Here is a 26492-nt window from a genome sequence, read left to right as displayed (position 1 = left end):
AGGCTGACTACAAATTAAATTCAGGGCAAGTTATAGGATTTCTCTGCAGGCCTTTACTGTGCTTTATCATTGGATTAGGACGTATTCCCAATACATTCATTTAAGGTACAAGTGTATGAGGTTAGAAAAATAAGTGAGGCCTCTTTGGGAATTGGCTTAACTGTGTTAGCATACAACACCACTTTGTAATGGTCAGGAGTTTGGGGGTGGATTTTCTAATTAACAGGTTGTACCATAATTAGTTTTATAATTGAATAAATCGAATATTCAGAAGAGTACAGATGCCTATATGCCTTGATACCTATATGATTGTAAGCCCACAGATTATTCTATAATGGCTTATATGTGTATTATCCTGATTAAGGCAATGGTTTCATAGGTATCAAATCATATAAATTCAGACTATAAATTGTACACTTTAAATATGTATTATTTATTTTACAACAGTTATACCTCAATAAAAATTTTTAACCATATCTATTTGTATTGAATAGATTCTCAGCTATAGCTGCCCTCTTCTATAAAGTGTATTCACGAACAGGTGAACATTCAAGACAGGTTGGCATGAAAAAAGCAAATTTAAGTAGAAGGAGAATTTATAAGGTCAAATAAACCATGTCCTTGCATCTAGCAAAATTATTGTAACCAATAATAATGAGTGGTCTACACTTTTCATTAAAGATTGACAGGATAGGATCTAGTCCACAATAGCACATCATATATTTAGTTAAGAAAGATAGCTCTTGTCCAGCCAGCATGGCTCAATGGTTGAGCATAGACCTATGAACCATGAGGTCATGGTTCGATTTTTGGTCTAGGCACATGCCCAGGTTTTGGGCTTGATCCCCAGTTGGGAGTGTGCAGGAGATGGCTGATCAATGATTCTCATCATTGATGTTTCTATCTTTCTCTTCCTCTCCCTTCCTCTTATGAAATCAATAAAATTCTATTTTTTAAAAAAAAAAAGAAAGCCAGCTCTCAGTTTGGTCAAGTAACATGTTTCCTTCCTAAACAGCTATAGACACACTTTTGAATTTGTTCGGATTGCGGTTGCTGTGTGCAGATGCACAGTAATGCATAATCAGGTTGGGCTGCAGGTTGCCGGGAGAAGACAGGCAGCTTTGGTGTGCTATATTTCGAGACGATGAAGCAAGGCAACTCTACATTGGTGCTTTTTCCCAACGATGGCCTTTCTGTTCATGAGGGTCCTCTGCATTGTGCGCGCTGGCCTACCATGGTTTACAGATTCTGTGGGCTTAGATTCTGAGTCATATTATCCTCATGTTAAACATAGGACATGCCAGATTTTGCTTACAAAGATATAGTCAAATAATTTTTTTTGCATGGCAAAATTTATGATTCTATGATTAGCATGGACTATCTTCTTTCTGGCTGTCATTTTAGGGTCATTTCTTCTTTCTACTTTACCTCTTCTTGCACTATTCTCTGCTATTTGTGCAGGTGAGAGCAGAAAGAGTAGAAAGCTAATGCCTGGTTTTCCCTGTGGAATAAAATAATGAGGATTATCCTTCCCTTCTAAAGCAATGGTTCACCCACCTTCCCACCTGCCCATCCTACCCACAGGATGTGATACATTCATTGACAACTGGGGCTTCTGATGGCCCTTCCACTCAAATAAGGAGCCCTGCTATTACCACCGCTATCCCTCTGCAAGCAAGGCTCTGAATAATGCATATAGTGCTTCTGTAAGGCACTTAAGGTCATACATCACTCCACAACACTCTAGCCACATAGCAATGTTTCTCTTATGAGTGGTGTGCATTTAGTGGTGTCTCTTGATAAGCAGAGGAGGAAATGAAAACTGAACTTGGAGCAGATCACTTTGATTTGAGCAGACATCTCAAAGCTGGAATTTAGTATAAATTGCTTTTGTAGTGGTAGAGTTTAATGACAGTGCTTTTAATTAAAAGTTTAATTGTTAGGGTCCTTCGGAAGGTATTTTAGAGGGCTTAAGGAATTCTCCTTCGACCCATGAAGGTAATTTTTTTTTTTTAACTGAGTAGCAGAGTGGTCTTGTGTGCCATCTATTGGAATACACGGAAATAATCAGCTCAGCCCACATTTTCCAGAGACATTGCTTTCCCCTTTGTTCTTTGGGTTTTACTTCAACAATTCAGGGGCCTACAGTGACAGGGAAGGCGGGTGCTGAGAGGAAACAGCTCTGACTGCCCTTACCTCAGTTTCCTGTACAATGTCAGCTTCTAACATATGGAGCTTATCCAGCCCTGTGCGAATGCATTGCAGGAGTTGTTCCATTGAATCCTCACAACACTGAGCAAATATTAGTATCATTATCATCTCCAATTCATAGATGACACTGGTGAAGCTTAGCATGAGTAATTTACATAAGGTTCCACATAATAAGTTGAATCAGCACTCAAACTGAAGTCCAGCTACATCAAAACCCATGCGTAGGTAGCCACTGTCATTCTGGGTATAGTTCATCTGAGTACCAGATATACGAGAAAAGAAACAGTAGCTTGAAACTTAGGCTTTTAAACATTTTCTTGGCTGATAGATTCAGCTTTAAGTAACAGCTCAAAACTCACCTTCTCTGAGAAGAGCTTATTTCTCTTTTCTCCCTTTTTTGTCACCATTCTTTTTTTTTAATATATTTTATTGATTTTTTACAGAGAGGAAGGAAGAGGGATAGAGAGTTAGAAACATCGATGAGAGAGAAACATTGATCAGCTGCCTCCTGAACACTCCCTACTGGGGATGTGCCCGCAACCAAGGTACATGCCCTTGACCGGAATCGAACCTGGGACCTTTCAGTCCACAGGCCGACGCTCTATCCACTGAGCCAAACCAGTTAGGGCTGTCACCATTCTTTATGACAAGAGTCCTTAGTCTTTGGAATGTTAGAATTGGAAAAAGCCTCAGATCAGCCCCTCACTGTACAAATGAAGGAATAGAGGTCAACAGGTAGACGTGACCTGCCCAGGACACACAGGGATGGACCAGATTACAGTGGTCACCAACTGGTGGTCCTCAGACCACGGGTGGTCCATGAGGTCCGAAAGGTTGGCAACCGCTGGTTTAAGGAAACCTTTGGAGCAATGGTCGCCAACTGGTGGTACATGGACCACTGGTGCTCCATGAGGTCTGAAAGGTTGGTGACTGCTAGACCAGAACACAGTAGAACCAATATCGTGAGGGAACTCTTCCATTATGCCATCCTCCTGGCCATGTATGGCCTGGACCCATCCTTCCCTGCATTTTGCTTTTCCTACCTGTGACCTTGAGGGAGTGGCCATGACTCCCTTCCTTTGAATCCTGGGCTATTCTGCTTCTCAATTCCTCCCTTGTGTCCAGTTTCACTAACCAGCATCAGTCCTTGGCTTTCTCTGTGGCAAGGTGCTCCAGTAACCCATTCTAAGAGTAAATTTGGAGGCAGCATTGGTAGAAACTAGAAAGATAGTCAGTTTCTGATTTTGGCTCCTCCACCTGTTCACTCTGCAACTTTGATTAAGTCACTTAACCTCTCCATGCCTCAGTTTCCTTATCTGTAATAAGGTAATCATGTTTATTTCAGAAAGTTAGTATAAGGATTAAAAAGAGTAAATATTCATGAAGGGCTAATACACAAATTTTTTAAGTAAAAAATAAGTTAGCTGTGATCTCCATTTAGCAGACAAGGAAACAGAGGTTCCATGACTTTTGCCAGAAGTAGAGCCAGAAATAGGCTTACTCAGCACTATTTTCAGGACAGTTTGCTATCTCCCATGTGGTCCTATCTGTGCTCACTCAGATCCAGATTCAAATGAATGGACTTCAGCAGGTCTTAGACGCTCTTTAAAATACTGGTCCCTCGTTTCCTCCAGCCTGTTCTGAAGTACATGTGACTCAGCAGTTAAAAGTGAGGATGTCAAATTCAGTGAGGAAACTGAGTCTAAAAGCACTGACCTCTCTGGCTGGTGTGGCTCAGTTGGTTAAGTATCGGTCCATGCACTGAAAGGCACTGAATGATCACTAGGTTTGATTCCCAGTTGGGGCACATACCCTCCTTTCCTCTCTCTCTAAAAAAAATCAATAAAAACATACGTTCTTTTAAAAAAAAATGCTGATCAAACACTAATATTTATTTTCCCTTTGACCTTAGTTAAATGAGCCAGTTCATTTTCTCTCTCTCTCTCTCTCTCTCTCTCTCTCTCTCTCTCTCTCTCTCTCTCTCTCTCTTCCATGGTAAAATTCACAGCTATGCAAAGTTGTATGATCATGTATACTAACCCACCCTCCATGCTTATTTGGGGTGGAGGAGTATAAGGGTCACCTCCTTTTTAATGGATAGAAATTTCTAGAGGTTTTTCACTGGTTGGATCAAGGCGCTCCAGCAGACAGAGCAGGGTGAGAGGACTCTACTGTCACCAGCTCATCTTGGATGCCTGTTGTTCCAGGTTAATGGGGTTGATCTGAGGAACGCCAGCCACGAAGAAGCCATCACAGCCCTGAGGCACACCCCCCAGAAGGTGCGACTGGTGGTGTATAGAGATGAGACACACTACAGGGACGAGGAGAACTTGGAGTTTTTCCCTGTAGATCTGCAGAAGAAGGCTGGCAGAGGACTGGGCCTGAGCATCGTTGGGAAACGGTAAAAAAAAAAAGTGCTATGCAGATCAGGATTGATTGGCCTCTTTCCTTCAGGGTTCTAGGGACTAATGCCTATAAACACTGAAAGATAGCCCTAGCCAGTTTGGCTCAGTGGATAGAGCGTTGGCCTGTAGACTTAAGGGTCCCAGGTTCAATTCCAATCAAGGGCACATGTGCTGACTCGATCCCCAGTGGAGGGTGTGCAGGAGGCAGCCAATCAATGATTCTCTCTCAATATTGATGTTTCTATCTCTCGCTTCCTCTCCCTTCTTCTCTGAAATCAATTTTAAAAAAAAACACTGAAAGATAAAACCTACTATAAACTGATGATTTCTAAAATTAGCATATTTATGAATACTTGAACAACATAGGTCATATTTCTGAGCAAGATCTTACTGCCAAAAAAACAAGAGAAAACTCTAACCTCAATCAACCAGACTGTCAGGCTTCTACCCTTATCAAGCATGAACAATTAGCACATTTCTTTCAATTTATAGTCTTTTAGATCTCAAGCTTAAAGGGGTTAATTAAAACAATGATACCCAAGAAGCAGCTAATATCAAGAGAGAGATTTATGCAATCTTGGGTTAAGAAAATTACTCTGCCATGTTAATTTCATACTATGTTACTAAAACTAGTTGAGGGGTTACTAAAACTAGCTGAGTAGACATACTTGAGGGACACAAATTCTTCATGACAATAGTTTTCTGTTAAGAAAATGTCCCCAATAGTTTGCACCAAAAATATAGTATATATAATATCACATGCCCTCATAGACCTTTGATGACTAGCCTAGTGCTTTTTTCAAACAGGCCAAGCTACTATTAAAATAAAAATATTAACTAGTAAATGCATTACAAAACAAAAAAGCTGAGATTTGTATATCTAAACAAAATCAATGCACTTGTGGGTGCAGAACAACTAGAATACATGTTGAAGTTTGCTTTCTTGTTGTGACATATACATGGACTTGGGAAATTCCACTAAGAATAATGGTTTTTACGTTATTGTCTCATAGTAGATTGATGAAATAATCATCATACACCACCAATATTTCAGATTGAGTTTTTAAAGGAACATTCACATTCCTTAGCACAAAAAGTTCCATTGTAAAGGCTCAGATATATAAACTCTCAAAATTCATAATTTTTGACTAGCAATTCTACAACTAGGAATTTATCCTAAATATATGCTTGTAGATATGTTATTTGTTGCACCTTGTTTGCAATAGCTAAAGAATGGAAATGACCTATGTATAATCCATAGTTTACTGATAAGTGAAATTAAGGAACATTCATAGGATAATATGCAGCCATAAAACCCAATGAGGAAGCACAAAGTGCCAATAAAGATCAATTGCCAAAGTGTATTCAGTAAAAAAAAAAAAAAAAAAAAAAATTAAAGAAAAGAAAACTGGAGGTAAAAAAGAATGTATGTGCATGTATATCCATTCACACACACACACACATGTATTATACCCACATGCACTTGCTTGTGTGTACACAGCAGGTCTCCTAGAGATACCCAAGAAATGGTAACATTGGTTCCCTATAAGAAGGGAACTTGGGGACTAGGGAATAGAGGTGAGAGGGAAACTTTTTAAAGTCAGTTCTTTTTAATCTCTTGACTTTTGAGACATCTATTTATTTATTCATCAAATAAATATAAATAAAACCTTGAAATATATTGTCCAGAAAGGGGTGTGTGAGTCTAGAAATAGATCAGATGCTAATAATTGAACTGATCTCTCTAAGGAAATAACATTTTAAGAATACTTAACTCCACTTTTTAAAGTTAATTTCCATTTCATTTCACTAAAATTATCCTCTTGCAGAAATTATGCCCTTGGGCCAATAAAAGTGAACATTACAATAGGCAGCATAAATAGGCATAATCTATTTAAAGGGTGAGCACTCTGAGGTTTTTCACTGGATCAGATGGCTTTGTAGGGCCCTTCTTCCAACCTTTAGGACTCAGTGAGTCAATATAGAATGTTAGTAATCTCAAATTTAATAAAGGAATATTAAGTTGTGCTAATATGCACTGTTTTATGCTATTCACAGAAATGGAAACGGAGTGTTTATTTCTGACATCGTGAAAGGTGGAGCCGCAGACCTTGATGGGAGATTGATTCGTGGAGATCAGATCTTATCTGTGAATGGGGAAGACATGAGAAATGCCTCACAGGAGACAGTGGCCACCGTCCTCAAGGTGAGTCCTTGGGCTGCTTCCTGCCCAGCTCACAGCTGAAGTCCAGCAGAAGCCGGACTAATCTAGTGTCGTTATCAATGGGGTGAATGTTATGGTGACTCTCCTTTTTACTAGAAGTGTAATCTCTGATTATTTTCACCAGCCAGGAATAGCTTTAAAAGAAAACTCATGAAAGGAAGAGAAAGAGAGAGAGAAAAAGGAGGGAGGGAGGGAGGGAGGGAGGAAGGAAGGAAGGAAGGAAGGAAGGAAGGAAGGAAGGAAGGAAGGAAGGAGAGAAGGAGGGAAGGAAGGAGAGAAGGAGGGAAGGACGGGCAAGCAAGGTATTATATTGACTAGCAGAATTGAGGAGAACCCTATGTTGGTATTTTTAAACTATATTTTCATAATTGTGAGAATTCCAAGTATCCATAATTGTCCTCTAAATGAATGCATTTGATGAGATGGGCTCTCCTGGGGTCAGAAAATTCATCCTCCTCCCTCTAGGGCTATGTCAGGGAGCATATTTACCGTGAATTCATCAAACCCAGCTTTCCTCACTTGAGGAATGTTAAAGATTATCTAGACCAATTTCTCCATTTCACAAGTGGAGTTTGAAAGGTAGAACGGCATGGCCAAGGTCACAGTGCTGTGCTTGCGTGGTTTTGCTACCACCCAAGCTGTCTCCCTTCACTTCCAAGTATCCCTGCCACATGGACCCTCCTCCTTTAGAAGAAACTGGTTAATAAAAAATCTTACAAATTTCCATTCAACTATAACCAGGTGCATGTTATTCTGTTTTACAAATAGCCATGGAAGCTTTTTCGAAGGCAAATGAACTTTGTTTATTTTTAAATCCTGATTTCCTGATATCCACTCTCCGTTATCACTCAAGAGGATTTGTATTTGTGGATTACCTCCGTCTTTGTTTTCTCTGTCTTCCTTCTCACCCCTTTTGCTTAGTTATTTCACTGCTCACAGGCCCTTTTATTACAAGAGCAGGGAGGGGAATTGAAATGTAACCCTTTTAACACATTTAAAGAAGTCATGAAATCCTGAGAGGAATACCATTGAGTTGATAAATTTTTGCTATTTGGTGTGATTCTTTTGGTTACTGAATTTCCTTTTTTCATCTTGCCTTCATCACCCATTTACAAGTCTTGGCTGCAGAGATGAGTGGAGGCTCTGATATGGTCATTTAGGACGTAAATGCTACTGTTTTTCACTTCTGTCCTTTTCTTGTGTTCCCAAGTGTGCGCAAGGGCTTGTGCAGCTGGAGATTGGAAGACTCCGAGCTGGTTCCTGGGCTGCCTCAAGGAAGATATCACAGAACAGCCAGGTGGTTGATGGCTTCCCGTCAGACTGACACACTCACCTGTCCCCTCTGAGAGAAGGTTTCCCATTTCATAAGTGGGGAAATACTGTGTAATATGCAGTATTACAATAATATGTAATATACAGCATATTCACAATACCAAGTTCAGTGTATTTTTATGTGCCTGAAATAAAAAATGAAAGGTGGGATGGAAATTCATTAATCCCTAGATTTTTCTCTCTATTATTGCCTGCAAATGTTTTCTTAGGACTACTTTTCTCCCCCACTATTAGTTCTGTATTGCCTATGCATGCATGTAACACAGCTGTGTTTATTTAAAAAAAAAAAAAAAAGAAGCAACATCTGGTGGCAATTTGACCCTCATTAGCACAACATTGTTCTATTCATTCAATTAAATATTGCTATAAAGTTAACTTGTGAATAGCCACTCACACATGCTGAGGGCAATTAATGGCATATTCCTAGGGGAGTGAAATGTGAGGGTTTCCCCTGTGGGAAGGAGGCCTTAATGGGTGACATTTTGTGGGTTTGCAAACATCTTATGTTTATTTGCCAGGCTGATGTAAGTGCCACTTTTTTAAAAAAACAAAGTGTATTTCACTGTGGTTGTTTTTTTCATTGTAATGGCTGAAAAAAATCAAGATGGCAGATTATTTTTTAGTCCCTTTGGTATATAATAAAACTATAGAAACTTACATGTTACCCCCAAGTCCCCTTTGTGGGTTATAGATGGGCCTTTGTTTTGAGGTTAAAAGCATGACTTTTGGTCCCCTCCCTGGTTGCTTTAGACCTAAAGCCTGTCCAAGACCTTTGTTCAGAAGACTTGGATTTTGTGATTAGCACACAGGTGCTTCCGAAATGCTGTTAGCTGTCTTCTTTGCCTCACTTGTGTTAGAAAATGGGTGAAGAAAAATACTATTGTTCAGATAGTATCACAGACTAGCTGGCTTGTCTAAAAGAATCCTCAAAGCAGTCAAACCCAATAACATCATGTTAAGTTTAGAACTCTTTTCTTTATTTCTGGCCTAGATATTGGGCAGCAAATATCACGTGTCCTGAAAGATACAGTGCTGCAGTGGGATTCCAGGAGTGAAAGGCTGGTGATGGTTCTGACTTGTGTCAACAGTGGGAACTTGAGATGCAAAAAAATAGTTGTCTCTGCTCTTCCTTAATGGAAGATTCATTTGTTGAGTGATTTCATTAAAGCCTCAGTATACAAGGGGTTAGAATGCAGAATGAACAATACTGGAGATGAAATGTTTCTTTCTGGGGTGTACATGAGAGCTACAAAGAAGAGGTTCCCTCGGGTCTCGCTCCGAAAGGAGTTTCTTAAGATGGAAAGAGGGAGAAGGCATCCCAGGTAGAGGGAGTAGCATATGCAAAGGTACAAAGGGTACAAGGAATTCCAGAGTTTTAAGAAAAGTTTGGACTGACAGGTGAGGTGATAGGTAGAACTGGGTTTCTGTCCTTGAGGAATGTGTGTTGAGCATCTTAGTGATTCATAAAGTTCACACTCAGGTTTAAATACAGAACAAAAAACGTAGAAGCTCTATCATTAAATGGCAACCACCGCCCTAACCAGTTTGGCTCAGTGGATAGAGCGTCGGCCTGTGGACTGAAAGGTCCCAGGTTTGATTCCGGTCAAGGGCACCTTGGTTGCGGGCACATCCCCAGTAGCAAGTGTGCAGGAGGCAGCTAATCGATGTTTCTCTCTCATCGATGTTTCTAACTCTCTATCCCTCTCCCTTCCTCTCTGTAAAAAAATCAATATATATATATATATATATATATATTTTTTTTTTTTTTTTTTTTTTTTAAATGGCAACCACCATTACCATTTATTTGGTATATAAATGTGAGCTGTCATTTTTTGGAAACCTGGAACAAAGTATCAGATACTTCTATCTAACCTTCTTGCACAGAGTTTTTATTTCAAAGGGTAGAAGTTTAATTCGGTCTTAAGAAAAAAACAGTAAATCTAGTTTATCCTTACTTTGTCCTTAAAATTGTGGCTGAGATGATGTGAGAGTTTGCACTGGTATTTGGCTAATTGGAAGAACCTTGACTGTGAAAAGGAAGCATCCTTCATCATAAGTTCAAGACCAGCCCATGACCCAGATGGAGAAAAAGAAGAACCCATTCCCAAACATCTTCATCTGTAGGCCCAGGATCCCCTAGGACAGGGGTGGGCAAACTTTTTGACTCGAGGGCCACAATGGGTTCTTAAACTGGACCGGAGGGCCGGAACAAAAGCATGGATGGAGTGTTTGTGTGAACTAATATAAATTCAAAGTAAACATCATTACATAAAAGGGTACGGTCTTTTTTTTTTTTTTTTTTTTTTTTTTTTTTTTTTTTTTTTTAGTTTTATTCATTTCAAACAGGCCGAATCTGGCCCGCAGGCCGTAGTTTGCCCCCTGCTGCTCTAGGAGCACAGATTTCTTTCTGGGCATTTATAACCTATGGTGATAGAGGCCTTGGTTTGAGGGCCAAGGAGAATTTTAACTTGTTAACTTGGCCTAGTGAAAGTGGGATCATTAAGAGAGATCTTCTAGCCTTAGGGCCACGAAGCCACTTTTTAAAAAAGGTCTTTTCCACTCTGGGCATGTGGCTCAGTTGGTTGGAACATCATCCCATACACCTGCAAAGGATTGCAGTTTCGAATCCCAGTCAGGACACATACCTAGGTTGCAGATTCAACCCCTGGTTGGGGCACATATGTGAGGCAACTGATGGATGTTTCTCTCCCTTCCTCTCTCTCTCTAAATATCAGTAAAAACATATCCTCAGGTGAAGGTTAAAAAATAAGATGAAATAAAATAAACTGTCTTTTCCCACTAACCAGAAAAGAGTATCTACTCTGTAGAAGAAAGTGTGTAATGGAAAAGAGAAATCTTTTCCTCAGATACCTGAGGGAAGACTGCCAGGAGAAGTCCATATTTATAAAGGCCTTGGGAAGCACATTTTTTAGGCAAAAGTTACTTATTATACTTACTCAATTCTAAGTATTATCTATTACCATTGATTTAAATCATATCTTTTCAGGGAAATACCAAAATACTCCTTTATATGTATTCATTGTGAACTGTGCCTATGTCTATAATTTATTTTGAAATGAACTTAAAAAAAAAAATTGAGTGATGAATAGGTGAATGGATATGGGAAAAGGACAATATATCAAAACTAGAGGCCTGGTGCATGAAATTCATGCACTCGGGGGTCTAAGCAGTTAGTTGGACATCCTTAGTGCTGCTGTAGAGGCAGGAGAGGCTCCCACCACTGTCACTGTGCTGGCCAGCCTTGAGCCGGCTTCTGGCTGAGCAGCGCTCCCCCTGTGGAAGTGCACTGACCACCAGAGGCAGCCGGGTCATTCTGCTGTTAGGGTCAATTTGCATATTACCCTTTTATTATATAGGATATTAATTGTAGAATCTAGGTGTGTGTATGGATGTCTACTTTTAACTTTTCTTAGATTTAAAGTTTTTCATATTTAAAGAGTGTTAAAACATTAAACAGCTTTCATCATAAACTAAGGAAGTGGTTTAAATTATAATTCATCAAGTGATCATTGTAGTCTTAGGTTTAATTTAAAATTTTGAGGCCATTGGGCACAACCTTGATAATTTGGGGGGAAAATTATTTGTTATTGGTGACTTTGGGTTCTTCATTGAAAAGGTCCTTCACTGTGTATCTAATTTCATTGAGTAGCCACTAGTCATGCATGACTATACATTGTAGTCCTCAACTATTTAGTTAGACAGCTATGAGGGCAGTAGTGGAGATATAGCGATTGAGCCGAATTATTCCTGACCCTAGGAAAATCTTTGAGAAAAACGAATTTAACATATTACTTAAAACAATATATTCCTAGGATATTTGCTGCTTTCTCCTACAGTTGAGAATTCCATTTGGTCAAATTTCTATTATTCAAGGTTTTATTATGCTTGTTTTAGCAAAATAGATCATGTCCTTTGGAATCAATGTTGATTCCAACCCCAACTAACACATAGTGCCATTAACTGATCATATATAAATACTGTGTCACAGCTTAGGAAAATGTTTTTTATTTCACATTGAGGAAGAAAAGCTTAAATTATATTTTCTTCCGTAATGATTGAAACCATATATGAAAGCACATATAATGGGGAAAATGTTAGATGGGGTTGTACTAGGGTGGTAAGAGAGTGAATATGGGTAATTTTTGTTTATTTTTAGTCTCTTAAGAATTTTCGATTGCATGATTATGGTTCCATAATTGAAACACTAATTAATAAGTTTGAAGTGTTGAGCCCAAGCATGTGTTCCAGCACAGCTGATCTCTGGGTTTCCTTTGCAGGGGAGTCAGCACAGCACACACAGCAGCTTCCACCCAGCCCTGGCTCCTGTCATCTCCAGCCTGCAAAGCCTGGTTGGCACAAAGAAAGCTTCTGATCCCTCCCCCAGAAATTCAGGTATTCCTTGGACACGCCTCCAATAAGACATCCTGATACCCAATTGTTATTTTAATATTAAATTTTTTAATACATTTTTTTACCTTTAAAATATTTTTAAATCTTGGCCACGTAAGCCCCAAGCTTTCAGAAAGGACTATTCTAAAGGAAGGAAAGCCTTAGAGACTCATTTATGGACTATGCCTTTAACTTTATACCAATCACATGAAAGTGGAAAAGCAGAAACCTAAAGTGTTTCCTACAGTAAAATCATTTACAAAGAGAAAAAAATTGTAAAGCTCTTTTTTAAAATTTTTTTTAATTGATTTTAGAGAGAGAGAAAAAGAGATACAAACATTGATGATGAGAAACTGATTGGTTGCCTCCTGCACGACCCCTCCTAGGGACCAAGCCCACAACCAGGGCATGTGCCCTAATCAGGAATCGAACCAGAGACCTCTTGGTTCATTGGTGGATGCTCAACCACTGAGCCACTGCAGCCAGGCTACAAAAGAGAAAAATTTTTTAAATTATTAGTCACTCAAGAAAGGTGAGAGGTACATATGCCAGTGAGGGCAAGGGTCTTCTTAATTCTTTCCTTGGATAGATGGTTACTTTAAGTCAGAAAAACATACAGTAAAACAAATGGCTCATCTTCCAAGCCATTTAATCACTATATTTCAGGCAGCTACTGCTACAGTCCATCAGTTTTTGTCAGACCAAATGCTTATGGCCACATCTGTCTCAGAGCGAGAGGACTTCTTTAATGTAGAAGACAGCCCCTGGTCGATGACTGCTGGTTTGGATTTTGAGAAAGGATATAATGCCTGCTTGTTTCAGTATTTTCTCTTGAAAGGCCTAGAAAATGACACATTTTCAGGAGATAATTTTATATCCTACATGTACTATCTCTTAATGTTAAAAGTTAATTGTGCCCTAGCTGGTCTGGCTCAGTGGATAGAGCATCAGCCTGAGGACTAAAGGGCCCGAGTTCAATTCCGGTCAAGGGCACGTACCTTGATTGCAGGCTCCTCCCCAACCCCAGGCCCTGGCTGGGGCTTGTGCAGAAGGCAACCAACCGATGTGTTTCTCTCACATTGATGTTTCTGTCTTTCCCTCTCTCTTCCACTCTCCCTAAACATCAATGAAAAAATACCCTCAGGTGAGAATTAACAAAAAAACAAAATTAAAAATGAAGTTTTTTTAAAAAGTTAATTTTGTTGCTTCTTTATTGATAGGCACAGATATGGGACCACGGACCGTTGAAATAATCAGGGTAAGTCTGTTATTTCGCTGTTTTCTTGGCTTGTGTTGGGTTTACATAAAATGTACATTTTCCCCTTCACACAATTAGTTGGATTATCAGTGCGCTCCTTTAAGTTACTGAATACATACGGGGTCTGTGTAATGTAAACAGACTTAGAAAAATATGGTAAAACACATAGCTGACAACTGAATTTTTTGGTACATCATGTCTACTACATTTTGTGCATGTACTTAACACATTGCGTACCGCATAGAAATCTCTAAGACATACACAGGGACCGCACGTTTTTGGGCAAACTGCACGTTATTTAAATCATCATAATGCACTTTAGGTGTTGTTTTTCAATAATTATAACATTTTTATTTACAAAAACAATTAAAGTTCCTAGTACTTTTTTAACGTATGGTACTGCGTAAAACATTTTCCTGTATGAAGAGGGACCAAACAAAGTTTACATAAGTATCTAGATTCGCTCCTTTTTCCATGGGCGTGAAAAACGAGAACACTCGTGAGCGGTCCTTAACAGATGGCGCGCGAAACACGAGAAAACTCCTGAGTGGTACGAAATGTGTTAAAAGTTTTGCAAAACAAAAAATGGTATCATTTTTGGTAGCTTTTTTTAACTTTAAACCAAGACCTTTTAGCCATGCAATAAGTTTTTTGGATTTTTTTTACAGCATTTGCAGTGATTTTCAACCAGTATGTCTAAAGACTTTTTAAAACATGCAATACCTGACTATTTAGTCGAAACACTGACTTCTTTTCCCTTAGGTTGTCAAGGAAAAAAAAATGACAACAGCCAATACAATGGTCATCCAGTGTAACTGAATCAAAATTATACTTGCCCTGGCACATGAGCGTCATCCCATGCGCAAAACGGTTGCCAGTTCAATTCCCTGTCAGGGCACATGCCTGGGTTGCAGGCTCAATCCCTAGTAGGGGGTGTGCAGGAGGCAGCCAAAAGAAGTTTTGCTCCCACATCGATGTTTCTCTCTCTCTCTCCATTCCTCTCTCTAAAAATCAATTAAAAAAAAATATTTTTTAAAAAATTTATACCTATTTTAATAAAAAAGAAAAGAAAAAGAATTTACACCTACGTTTTTTCAGATCGGCAAAATATATTTTGGTTTGCTGCAGAATTTTAGTAAGTAGTTTCTGTGTGCCATGAGATGAAAAAGGTTGAAAATTGCTGGCATATAGCATGATTTTTACTGGTTACATAATATTCCATCATATGAATATGCTATAGCTTCCTCTTGTAAAACAATCAGCATATTTCTAAACTTTTGCTATCTTTTATAGCAAAATATCTTTGTATTTTCTTTTTGCCCATATCATGGGTATTTGCTCAGGATTAACCACTAGAAATGAAATTGTTGAGTCCAAAGCCACTATTGCTATTAAAGGCTTTTCTACATATTGCTAAATTGCCCTCCTGAGAAGATTGCATAAGATGCATTTCAGTTCATACATTTGTCAGATCCTGAATTTCAAACTCCTGCATGATATCCAGAATATTGGAAAGTGGACTTCCATTTTGACCACTTTGACCATTAAATTTGGGGTTCAAAAAGTAGTAAAAAAAGTATGACCTTGTTGTAATCATCATAACTGCAATAAAGTGATATCCAACATGGCTTAGTTCTTTGGAGTCATTCGTAGCTGTGTTTGAAGGCAGTCTGCTATGTATTACCTCTGTTATCTTTGGCAAGTGATTTAACCTCAGTTTTCTCATCTGTAGAATGGGGTGATAACACTGTTTACCAAGTAAACATTGTTGTGTGGATTAAATGAAGTAATGCATTTAGTATATTTAGCGTAGTACTTAGTACATCATGTAATGTCCAGGAAGTGGCATCCATTATTATTGGCTACATCTTTGACTATATCTGCCTTATTTGTTCCCAGTATCTTTCCACCAGAGTGGCAACTCATATGTTCCTGTGATGAGGGAGTTAAATGTACCAACATGTGAATAATTATGGATAAATTAAGGAAACATCATGATGAATTTGAACAAAACCAAATTATTGCATAAATTTCTCCTTATTCCAAGATTTATAAAATGTCATTTTATGTTTTCTTAGTCATTTCAGCTATTTGTTTTTACAGGCTTTTATTAAAAGGCCTGCTCCTACCAATCGTATTCTCCCACACACGGTCCAAGAAGAAACTTCATAAAGAAAGTCGTCTTGCCGTTTTGCACGCAGGGTTTTACTACTGATGCAGTCAGAAAATATCAGCCAGGCACAAATACTCTGGAAAGCAAGATATAGACTGCCTGGTACTGGAGAGACCAGCATTGCTGTTTTTCTGTCTTATAGGTCTGACATGGCAGCACTAGTAATATCTATACAATGGGGCCTTGACTTACGAGTTTAATTCGTTCCGTGACGGAGCTCGTAACTCAAATTACTCGTATGTCAAATCAAAAAGTGAACAAGTGAGATGTGTGATGCTGGGCTGATGTTGTGGCGTTCACTGTGACATTCGCTGCGCCAACTAGCAGTGGGGTATCTGAAGCTGGCTCATAACCCGAATTTTAGCTCACAACTCAAAGCAAAAAATTGGCCGAGAGACGGCTCGTATCTCGAAAAACTCGTTAGTCGGGACACTCCTAAGTCAAGGCCCCACTGTAATAATAAAAGCATAATATGCTAATTAGACCAGACAGCCGAATGACCTTCTGGACAAAGCTGTGGTGGCAGGGGGCAAGGAAGAAGCTGTTAGGGGCTATCAGGCAGGCAGATGAGCAATTAGGGGTGATCAGGCAGGCAGGCAAGTGGTTAGAGGTGATCAGACAGACAGGCAGAGGCAGTTAGGGGCAATCAGGCAGGCAGGCAGGCAGGCGAGCAGTTAGGAGCCAATGGTCCCAGATTACGAGAGGGTACAGGCCAGGCTGAGGGGATCCCTCCCCCACCACCACCCCATGCATGAATTTCGTGCACCGGGCCTCTAGTTAATAATAAAGAATAATTCCTCACACTTATGTGACATGAGGTTGTAAGGTTCTTTATATGGTTTTTGTTGTCATTTTGTTCTTTTCCCTTTTTCCAAATGTACTGAGGTCAAATCGAAGCACCCTACGCTATGTTTTAGATGATCAGTGAAAACTGTGGAAGCTTTGGGACCATACAGGTCCCTTTACCACAACTTTCTGCCATAGTTGTCATATGTTTACATTTACATAATCTGAGAACCCCACCAAATAATGTGGTAATTTTTACTTTCAACTTTTCTACATATTTTAATGATCTCAAGAAAAATTATTGCCCTGGCCGGGTAGCTCAGTTGGTTAGAGGGTTGCGGATTCAATCTCTGGTCAGGGCACATAACCAATGAATGCATAAATAACTAGAACAACAAATCAGTGTTTCTCTCTCTCTCTCTCTCTCTCCCTTCCTCTCTCAAAAATCAATTTTAAAAAACTTTTACAAAATAACTAAATAAAACCAAAATTTAAAAAGAAAAAAAAAGCCCTGGCTGGGTGGCTCAGTTAGAGTGCTATCCCAATACACCAAGTTTTTGGGTTCCATCCCCGGTCAGGGCACCTATGAGTCAACCAATGAACACATCAATAAGTGAAACAACAGGTTGATGTTTCTCTCTCTGTCTGTCTCCCCTCCCTTCCTCTCTCTCTAAAATCAATCATTTTTTTTTAATTGGTCACATTTTCCTGTTTTTGGCGTGTCAAGTAATTTAGGATTCCACCCTGGACCCCATGATGTCACGCTGTGTGGACAGGATGCGGTTACCCCGTTAGGTTGAGACTACAAGTTCCATCTCCCCTTTTGTGAGTGGTGGTTCCATTCTGTAGTTTGGGTCTGTTCCACGCCTGTGCAGCTTAGCATTGAGCCTGAGAATTCCACGGGTTCACTCAGAGTCAGAGGATCCCTCCTCTGTTTCCCTTTTCTCTGGTTTTCTTCTTTTATTTTCCTGCCACCAGGGGCTCCTTTTCCTGGTTCCTCTGACCAGGAAGGTAGGAGTTTCTCTCCGAACATCAGCCGTGTGTACCACTTCTTCAGCTCCTTACCTGGGTCTCCCCCTCAGTACAGCGTCACCAGGAAAACATTTGGAACCGGGGACCCTCATCCCTGCTGTCATTCCTCCAAGTGTTGGTTTTCCACCACATTTTGAGTTCCTTTACTTTTCAGAAGCCCCGGTAGTTGTGTTTTGTTGTTTTGGCATGTTCTCCGTTTTAATCAGCAGGAGCAGGTGCTATCGTGTGTATGCCACCATGCTGAATCTGGAACTTGTCATTTCTTCCTTTAGTGATTTTTAAAATGCTAACCCTATGATAGAAATATGGGGAAAGCCTGGACTGAAGCCAGGATCTCTTCAGTGGGGTCCGAGTAAACCATATTGCCTTACCTAATATCTTAGGGAGCATTTCCTGTCGTGTTTAATTCTCTCCCCGAACTCTGTTGTCATTATAGCGAGTGTCCTCTAACATCCTTTGTTTTAACGCAGTTGTGCGGCTCTTTTAGAGCCAAGTCTGTTTGTTCACACCCCCAAGAGCATGATATGTGTGGCAGTTTAATTATAAACACCATATGAGAACATACTTGCCAAGTTGCATCAAAATTGGCCACTAAACTGAGCGGTAGCATAGGTTTTGTTTTTTCACAACTACTATTGCCTTTTTTTTAAGTAAACTATTTATTTATTTTAATCCTCATCCAAGGATATTTTTTCGATTGATCTTGAGAGAGAAAGAGAGAGAGAGAGAGTTGGAACCCACAAACAAGATATGTGCCCTTGACCAGGAATCGAACCCGAGAGCCTTCGGTTCAAGGGCCAGTGCTCCAACCACTGGGCAAACTAGCCAAGGCTTCTACTGCCTTTTAAAAAAAAATTTTTATGTCTTTTTTGATTTTTAGATAGAGAGGGAGAGAGAGAGAGAAATATCCATCGACTGCTTTGTGCACATTCCTTACTGGAGATTGAGCCCAAAACCCAGGCATATTCCCTGGCCGGAAATCAAACTGGGGACCTCTTGGTCCATGTGACAACATTCAACCACTGAGCCACACCGGCCGGGCTACTCTTGCCTTTTTTTAATTAACATTTTTATTTGTTGATCTTAGAGAGAGAGAAGGGGGAGAGAGCTAGAGAAGCATCAATTTGTTATTTCACTAATTTATGCATTCTTGAATGTGCCCTGACCCGGGATCGAACCTGAACCAACAACTTGGAGTATCTGGACAACACTCTAACCAACTGACCTACCCAGCCAGGGCCCTTCCTGTTTTATTGAGCCTTTTTTTGTGGGCCAGGACTGCACTGTATCATCTCATTTAATCAACACTGTGAAGTAGGTGGTATTCTTCCCATTTTATGACTAGAAATGGAAGCTCTAAGAGCTTAAGGAACTTTCTGAAGACTCCCCAGCTGCAGTGCTAGAGCTGAAACTTGGGTCTTTCTGACTCCAAAGGCCCTGCACTTAAGTCCTGTGTTACCCTGACCTCCTGCAGCCCTGAGTGTTTTGTTCAGCAGCTATCATGGGACAATCTGGCTGTGCGGCTCTTTATTAAATATGTGTTGTGTTTTGCTTCTTTTCTAGGAGCCCAGTGATGCCCTTGGAATCAGTATTGCTGGAGGAAAAGGAAGTCCCTTAGGAGATATCCCAATATTTATTGCCATGATTCAGGCCAGCGGTGTGGCTGCGCGCACACAGAAGCTTAAAGTAAACAAAGGGGGATGGTGAAGTGCTAGCAGCCTGTGGGGGGTGGGAGAGGAAGTGGCAGCCATGGGCACTTTGTTTAAAGTTGGAATTCCAACAGCCTGGAGAGACCCATGCTGAGGGCAGAATGCATTAGAGAAAGTTTATACCTGAAATTCACTGGGTCCCTGGGCATATAAAAATATTATTGTTTGTATCAAAGCTTCTCAATGAAAAAAGAAATTGCAGCTCATTTACAAAGCCTCCCATACCATTTTTTTAGCACCTAATTCCACCCAAAGTTCATTTTTACCTGAGAGTGATTTGACCGTAGGATCTTCCTTCAATAAAAAGAGCCAACATCCTTATAATTTTTCCCCATTGCCCCTTAATTTTAACTTAGGTAGAAAAATAAAGCAGAAAATATTTGGCTTCCTCATTAGAACTTTATTGAACAGTTCATTTGTACAGCCCACTATTCCTGGCGAATGGATGTATGAAATGCCACCATTACCAAAATACAAAAGTGGCCTGCCATGCCTTTTAATAATCAAAGCTGACCCCCTTCTTGTTTCTCTGATTGGCCTGTGTCTGAGGAAAGCCATAAAAATTCCTCATGCTGCTGGAACATGTACACACCGGAGACAGAGGAACCTTCACAGTGGCCACAAATGGGGACTATGACTTCCAACGAATTTCAAGCACTCTTCTCAAATTTAATTTTTCTTAATGATAGTGATTTTCTCCCACCATTGTACTTCCAGGTTGGAGATCGGATTGTCAGCATCAATGGGCAACCTTTGGATGGGCTGTCTCACGCGGACGTGGTTAATCTGCTGAAGAACGCCTATGGGCGCATTATCCTGCAGGTACTGTGACCAAAGGAGCGCGCAGCTGCTCGAGGCAGATAAGTGGCGGGCAAAACAGATGGAGCGTCACTGGCAGTCAGCATCACTGCCCAGCGGGGTGCTTGCTGATGTGAATTATGAAGGTTGAAAGCAAGAAATTATTATTTTTATTCAGAAATTCTTTAATGCCACCCACACAGGCAGTGGGCATGATTATATGAAAGCATAACAAGGGGAGAAAAATTACTCTTTGCTTCACATGCTAAATCAGCGAGGCTTTTAGCTTCCAGCGTTCTTTTGTAAAACGGAGTTTGCAAGGAATAGGAAATGATTTCTTTTCTTCCACCCAAAAACTGTTACTGAACTGCCCAAGTGCTAGTTCTTCCACTCACATTAAAAGAAGGGAGAGATACAGTGCTCTCTTCCCAGGACCTTACGTGGCTGCCGACACTGTTAAATTCTCACTGCGTGGTAGTCACCAACTAAGGCAGGCAAGTATTTATCCGCTGTGGTCCTCAAGAATATTGTCCGGAGTCACAGGAACCTATACCAGGAAGGGAAAATCAGGTGTGCTGTTAATTGCTGCTTCTTAGATTCTCAGCGCTTCAAATGTGTCTGAGATTTTTATTTTTATTCTTTTAATTAAATCTTTATTGTTCAGATTATTACATTTGTTCCTCTTTTTTTCCCCCCCATAACTCCCCTCCTCCCAGTTCCCGCCCCACCCTCCGCCCTCACTCCCCACCCACTGTCCTCATCCATAGGTGCACGATTTTTGTCTAGTCTCTTCCCGCATCTCCCACACCCCTTTCCCCCCCAAGAATAGTCAGTCCATTCCCTTTCTATGTCCCTGATTCTATTATAATCACCAGTTCATTCTGTTCATCAGATTATTTATTCACTTGATTCTTAGATTCACTTGTTGATAGATGCATATTTGTTGTTCATAATTTGTATCTTTACCTTTTTCTTCCTCTTCCTCTTCTTAAAGGATACCTTTCAGCATTTCATATAATCCTGGTTTGGTGGTGATGAACTCCTTTAGCTTTTCCTTATCTGTGAAGCACTTTATCTGACCTTCAATTCTGAATGATAGCTTTGCTGGATAAAGTAATCTTGGTTGTAGGTTCTTGGTATTCATCACTTTGAATATTTCTTGCCACTCCCTTCTGGCCTGCAAAGTTTCTGTTGAGAAATCAGCTGACAGTCGTATGCGTATTCCCTTGTAGGTAACTGAGTTTCTTTCTCTTGCTGCTTTTAAGATTCTCTCTTTGTCTTTTGCTCTTGGCATTTTAATTATGATGTGTCTTGGTGTGGTCCTCTTTGGATTCCTTTTGTTTGGGGTTCTCCGCGCTTCTTGGACCTGTAAGTCCATTTCTTTCACCAGGTGGGGGAAGTTTTCTGTCATTATTTCTTCAAATAGGTTTTCAATATCTTGCTCTCTCTCTTCTTCTGGCACCCCTATAATTCTGATGTTGGTACGCTTGAAGCTGTCCCAGAGGCTCCTTACATTATCCTCGCATTTTTGGATTCTTTTTTCATTTTGCTTTTCCGGTTGGGTGTTTTTTGCTTCCTCGCATTTCAAATCATTGACTTGATTCTTGCGCTCCTCTGGTCTGCTGTCGGGAGTCTGTATAATATTCGTTATTTCAGTCCGTGTATGCTTGATTTCTAGGTGGTTCCCCAATATAAGATCGAGGGTCTCATTAGTTTTCTTGTATATCTCATTAAGTTTATTGGCGGCTTCTAAACAGTTCTTGAGAGACCTTAAAAGTGTGGTTCTGAACTCTATATCTTCCATTGACAATTTTGTCCTGTTTCTTTGTCTCCGCATTTTGTTATGCTTCCTTGGTGCACCCCCTAGTGGTCTTTGTGTGCAGTCTTATAGTTAAACCTTGATTGTTGTGGCTAATACCAGGGAGGGTTTGACCTCCAGGCCAAGTGGCTATGAGAATCAGCTGTGTCTGCAGTGAGAGAACTTCTGTCCTCTAGGGAGGTGCTAATCTAGCCTTTGCCTGAGGCTATCCGGCAAATGCCTCTGTGCAGGGCTTGGGCGGGGCGGGTCCCACAGGATCAACAGGGTGGGCCGGAGAGAGCAGTTATGGCGGCTCTCAGTCCTGTCCCCAGGGGCTCTGCCTCTCTGAGTCCCAGCAATGGCTGCAAACCTCGGAGAGAAAGCTGCACTGGCTCTGACCGAAGCCAGACAGTCCCGCTTCTCCCGTTTGAGTCTGGGTCCCTAAAGACTCGCCCGGATCTGGAGCTCAGAGTCTGCGTCTCCCTCCCGATTGAAAACGCCAACCGCGCCCTCCGCCGCCAGCCCGCTCCGCGCACTCCGCACCTCAGAATTTGACTTCAGCACTGCGCCTCCTCTGAGTGTCCGTATGCATTTCTCTTTCCTCCTAGTTGTAGGACTTCCACTCAGCCAGGGTTCCTGTGGTTCTGGGTGATGTCCCTTCCGTTTTTTGGTTTCACTTTTGAAGTAGTTGTTCAAAGCAGCAAACTCCGGCGTTAACCTATGCCGCCATCTTGGTTGTCTCCAAATGTGTCTGAGATTGATACGCGGTGAGGCAGCATAACGGCAGTGAGTTTCGTTAAAGCGTTTCCCCGAAATGTCTGATCCTAATCACCGTACTTCTGCAGAAGTAGTATTCAATGGTTTACAGGTAAAAAAAAATAAAACCCACCATGTTGTACCTGAGAGACAAGGCTAGCCATTTAGGGCTCCGATCATTCTAGCCATAAAATAAGTTCGAATTATTGAAACACCATTACTTCTGGGAGAACCAATCTGTGGTGCTTAACGCTCAACGATCCAAGGTGCCAAAATAGACATTGGAAAAAGTATGTGGCTTTCAGCCTGCATGGAAAGAATCATAAAAGTACCATCCGTTTCAAGGGCGTTCACATGATCAACGACCTGTTCATTCAGTGGTTTGGGTCCCCGAGTTCTTGTTGAGCTCAAACCGAAACACTGTGTGGCCTGGCTGTAGAGCCGGCTTCCCCTCTCCTCCGGGTCCACACTCTCCATGAAAACTTACATGATCACCTCCCACTCCTCCCTCTGCCAGTTGTCAGCGCCTCCCAGTCCTCCCCTTTTTGTCCGCCTTCACGTTAGGCTGACCTCTAGAGGCCTCAAAAGTGCAACTCTTCAGCCTCAGAGCTGTGGCCCGTTGGTTAGGCACTGAATTTTACGAGGAAGTTATTTCAGATGATAACTATGCCAAGACAAAAAAGGGTTCCCCTCAGCAAAACCTGCTAGTATTGCTATTTGCACTCACCGATATTATGTGCCCAGCTCCACCTTCTTCACAAGGACATGGGGACACAAGGCGCAAGTGTAAGAGTCACTATAAAAAGCCCCTTGCATGGAAATGAACTCATGCTCTCCCACGCGGAATTAACGCTGCGTTCAGCCAAGTTGCCACCATGAACACACTTTTGAAGGAGCTCCTTATTTTTCCTAGGTCTGTATTTTAAGAAGAAAATGATATTCTCTTGCATGAATCACATGAGTTGGTGTTATTTTTTTTTTTTAACATGTGTTTTTAAAAGCTCAAGGGAATCCTTTGGGATTTGACAGTGTAATGTGCACAGTTAGGAGTATGGAGTAGATGTGCTGCCAAAGGCTTTAGACACAAAGCCCAGGAGACTCTCGTGTTCTGCATCAGACACGTTTCCCTTGCATAGAGTGTTTGCTTTAATTAAAACAGGGTGCAAGGAGTAGTACCAGCAATCCAATGATCACAGCTCACTTGTCACTCGGTAATTATTTATACTATCAGATGAGCCAGCCCATAGGGAAAGCCAGATAATTGTGTCTGACGATGTGAAAACAACTATTGCCAGTGTATCTGAGAAGCAGTCAGCAACTACTAATTGTACCGGGAAGATCAAGATCTGGGTCAACTGCAGAGTGGAGAAGGGGGAAAGACGGGAAGAGACAACCAGCACTTCTGGAAGCTTCTCCTCACAGTTTAAATTGTCATCTCTAGGTGTAATAAGGAGGTAGATATCCGTAACCTTCAAGTCTTATGGTTTCTTATTCCCAGCTATAGATTGGTCAGTGGAGATTGATTTGGCTATGAGGGGTCATTTGAAATGTTTCCAATTATATTTGCTTCTGTTGTTTGTTAATTTTTCAGTTCAGCTCTTTTGTCTATAAAAGTACTATAGAGCCGAAACCGGTTTGGCTCAGTGGATAGAGCGTCGGCCTGCGGACTGAGAGGTCCCGGGTTCGATTCCGGTCAAGGGCATGTGCCTGGGTTGCGGGCACATCCCCGGTGGGGGATGTGCAGGAGGCAGCTGATCGATGTTTCTCTCTCATCGATGTTTCTGGCTCTCTATCTCTCTCCCTTCCTCTCTGTAAAAAATCAATAAAATATATTAAAAAAAAAAAAAAAGTACTATAGAATGGTTTTTGGATAAAATCAGGTAATTCAGGCTCTCCGCTAAAAGAAAAAAAGATTTTTACTCTTTATTTTTTAGAACATAGAGGATACAAAGAGCATCTGAGGGATTGTTATCACCAAAGAAAACCAAGGCTTGTTCTGGGTTCTGTTAGAGACTTTCCAGACGTGTCAGCACATAGGAAACTAGGTGGCCTGAGGCAGCATGAACTGATCTAGGAAATCCAGGAAGAGTGCGTTGGGAGAGAAGCCAACATGGTAGTTTGGCACCTCCAGGTGGAGAGATGTCCAGCAGGCACAAGAAATGTGTTGCCAGTGACGGGGGTGAGAGGACCTCAAGGCAGGAAACAGATGGGGTACACTGAGCCATCGGCAGCTTTTTGATGCCATCCACCCTGCCTGCCACATTAAACTTCATAGATACTGGTTCACTGAATGGCCGCTGGTTTGATTCCCGGTCAGTGCACATGCCCAGGTTTCAGGTTCAGTCCCCAGTTGGGGTACGTGCCAGAGACAGCCAATAGCCAATTGGTGTTTCTCTCTCTCTCTCTCTCTCTCTCTCTCTCTCTCTCTCCCTTCCTCTAAATAAAAATCAATAAAACATTTTTTAAAAGATGATAAATTTCAAAAATGGCTTATCAGCATAACAACATTTAGCTTATATCTGTAGAATTAAGAAAAGTTCAGTGTGTCTCTAGGGAGTGAAAGCATTGAATTTTTATTATGTACTGTATTATTTAATTTTTATCATGCACATACAAAAAGAAATTACCTGGAAAAATAGAAAAGGACGAGGAGTCAAAAAATACAGTTCCTAGACACTAAGGGATAAAAGAATTTCAAGAATAGCACACTTACCAACGAGGCAAAAGTAAATAAAAATATAGAAAAGTCACTACAACTGGCAGATAAATCACTGGCAATCTTTAATACAATTGAGTTCTTTCTTTTAGAGTTGGTGGCAAGTCAGTAGAGAGCCAGGGAGTAATTGGCAGCAAAGGAGATAGAAGAAAAAGTTGGGGTAATGTTACCTCTGGAAAAAAAATTTTTTTTTCAGGGGAGTTTGAATCAGATGGCTTCTCTTTTAGGGTGGTCATTTTCTAAGAGTGAGTAAAGAAACGATTTTGGTATTTGAGAGAGTGCTTCTCAAACTTTAGCAAACTCTAGAGAATCACCTTGAGATGATCCTGCCCCCGGTTCTAATTCCATAGGAGTGGAGTAGGATCCAAGCATTTGCATTTATAACAAGCCCCCAGATATTGCTGATGCTGCTCTTTTAGTGAACAGCCCGAGACACACTGGAGCAGGGATGAGTAAAAGATTTGCACATATTTTTCTCTATGCCTGGAATACCCATCTCATCACAATCCTCATCCCCTCTTTTTAAATCTGTGAAATCCTTTGTTTAGAAACTCTTCAATCAAGAACAGGAAGTATTCACCCAAAGACCATGAACTTACCCAAAGTGGGGACAGTGTCTGTGCCTTGGCCCAGGGCCCAGCCCAGAGCAGATGCCTCGTACATGCTGGTTGCATTGAGCAGGTTGCTGAGCCATGCTGATCAAGTTGAGGATGTGAACTTAGAACAAATCAGCACAGTTACCAATTGGGTCCAGAAAAATTCCAGTAGAGAAGAAAGATGGATTCGGTTGGGAGTATCATTAAGGGACTGGTTTGTGAATCATTCTTAACCTTGGTTACACAATAAAATCAGATTCCAGCACCTCAGTGATTTAATTGGTCTGG

The 26492-nt window shown here is 40.9% G+C and overlaps 1 protein-coding gene across 1 annotated transcript in view; it reads left to right on the top strand.

Annotated features, from left to right (window-relative positions):
- The window catches only part of PATJ (PATJ crumbs cell polarity complex component), a 304927-nt gene that overhangs the window by 258888 nt on the left and 19547 nt on the right, over nt 1-26492 (top strand). The window contains exons 36-42 of the mRNA XM_081087464.1: nt 4419-4612; nt 6675-6822; nt 8051-8137; nt 12471-12585; nt 13803-13840; nt 19395-19517; nt 20258-20362. Coding sequence (XP_080943590.1) covers nt 4419-4612; nt 6675-6822; nt 8051-8137; nt 12471-12585; nt 13803-13840; nt 19395-19517; nt 20258-20362 — 810 coding nt within the window. The remainder of the gene's footprint in view (nt 1-4418; nt 4613-6674; nt 6823-8050; nt 8138-12470; nt 12586-13802; nt 13841-19394; nt 19518-20257; nt 20363-26492) is intronic.

The sequence above is a fragment of the Myotis nattereri genome, assembly GCF_964212035.1.
Source record: "Myotis nattereri genome assembly, chromosome: 3".
In the NCBI taxonomy this organism is placed as follows: Eukaryota; Metazoa; Chordata; class Mammalia; order Chiroptera; family Vespertilionidae; genus Myotis; species Myotis nattereri.
Note: the sequence above shows the minus strand (reverse complement) of the source record. Positions and strands in the feature narration are given on the sequence as shown.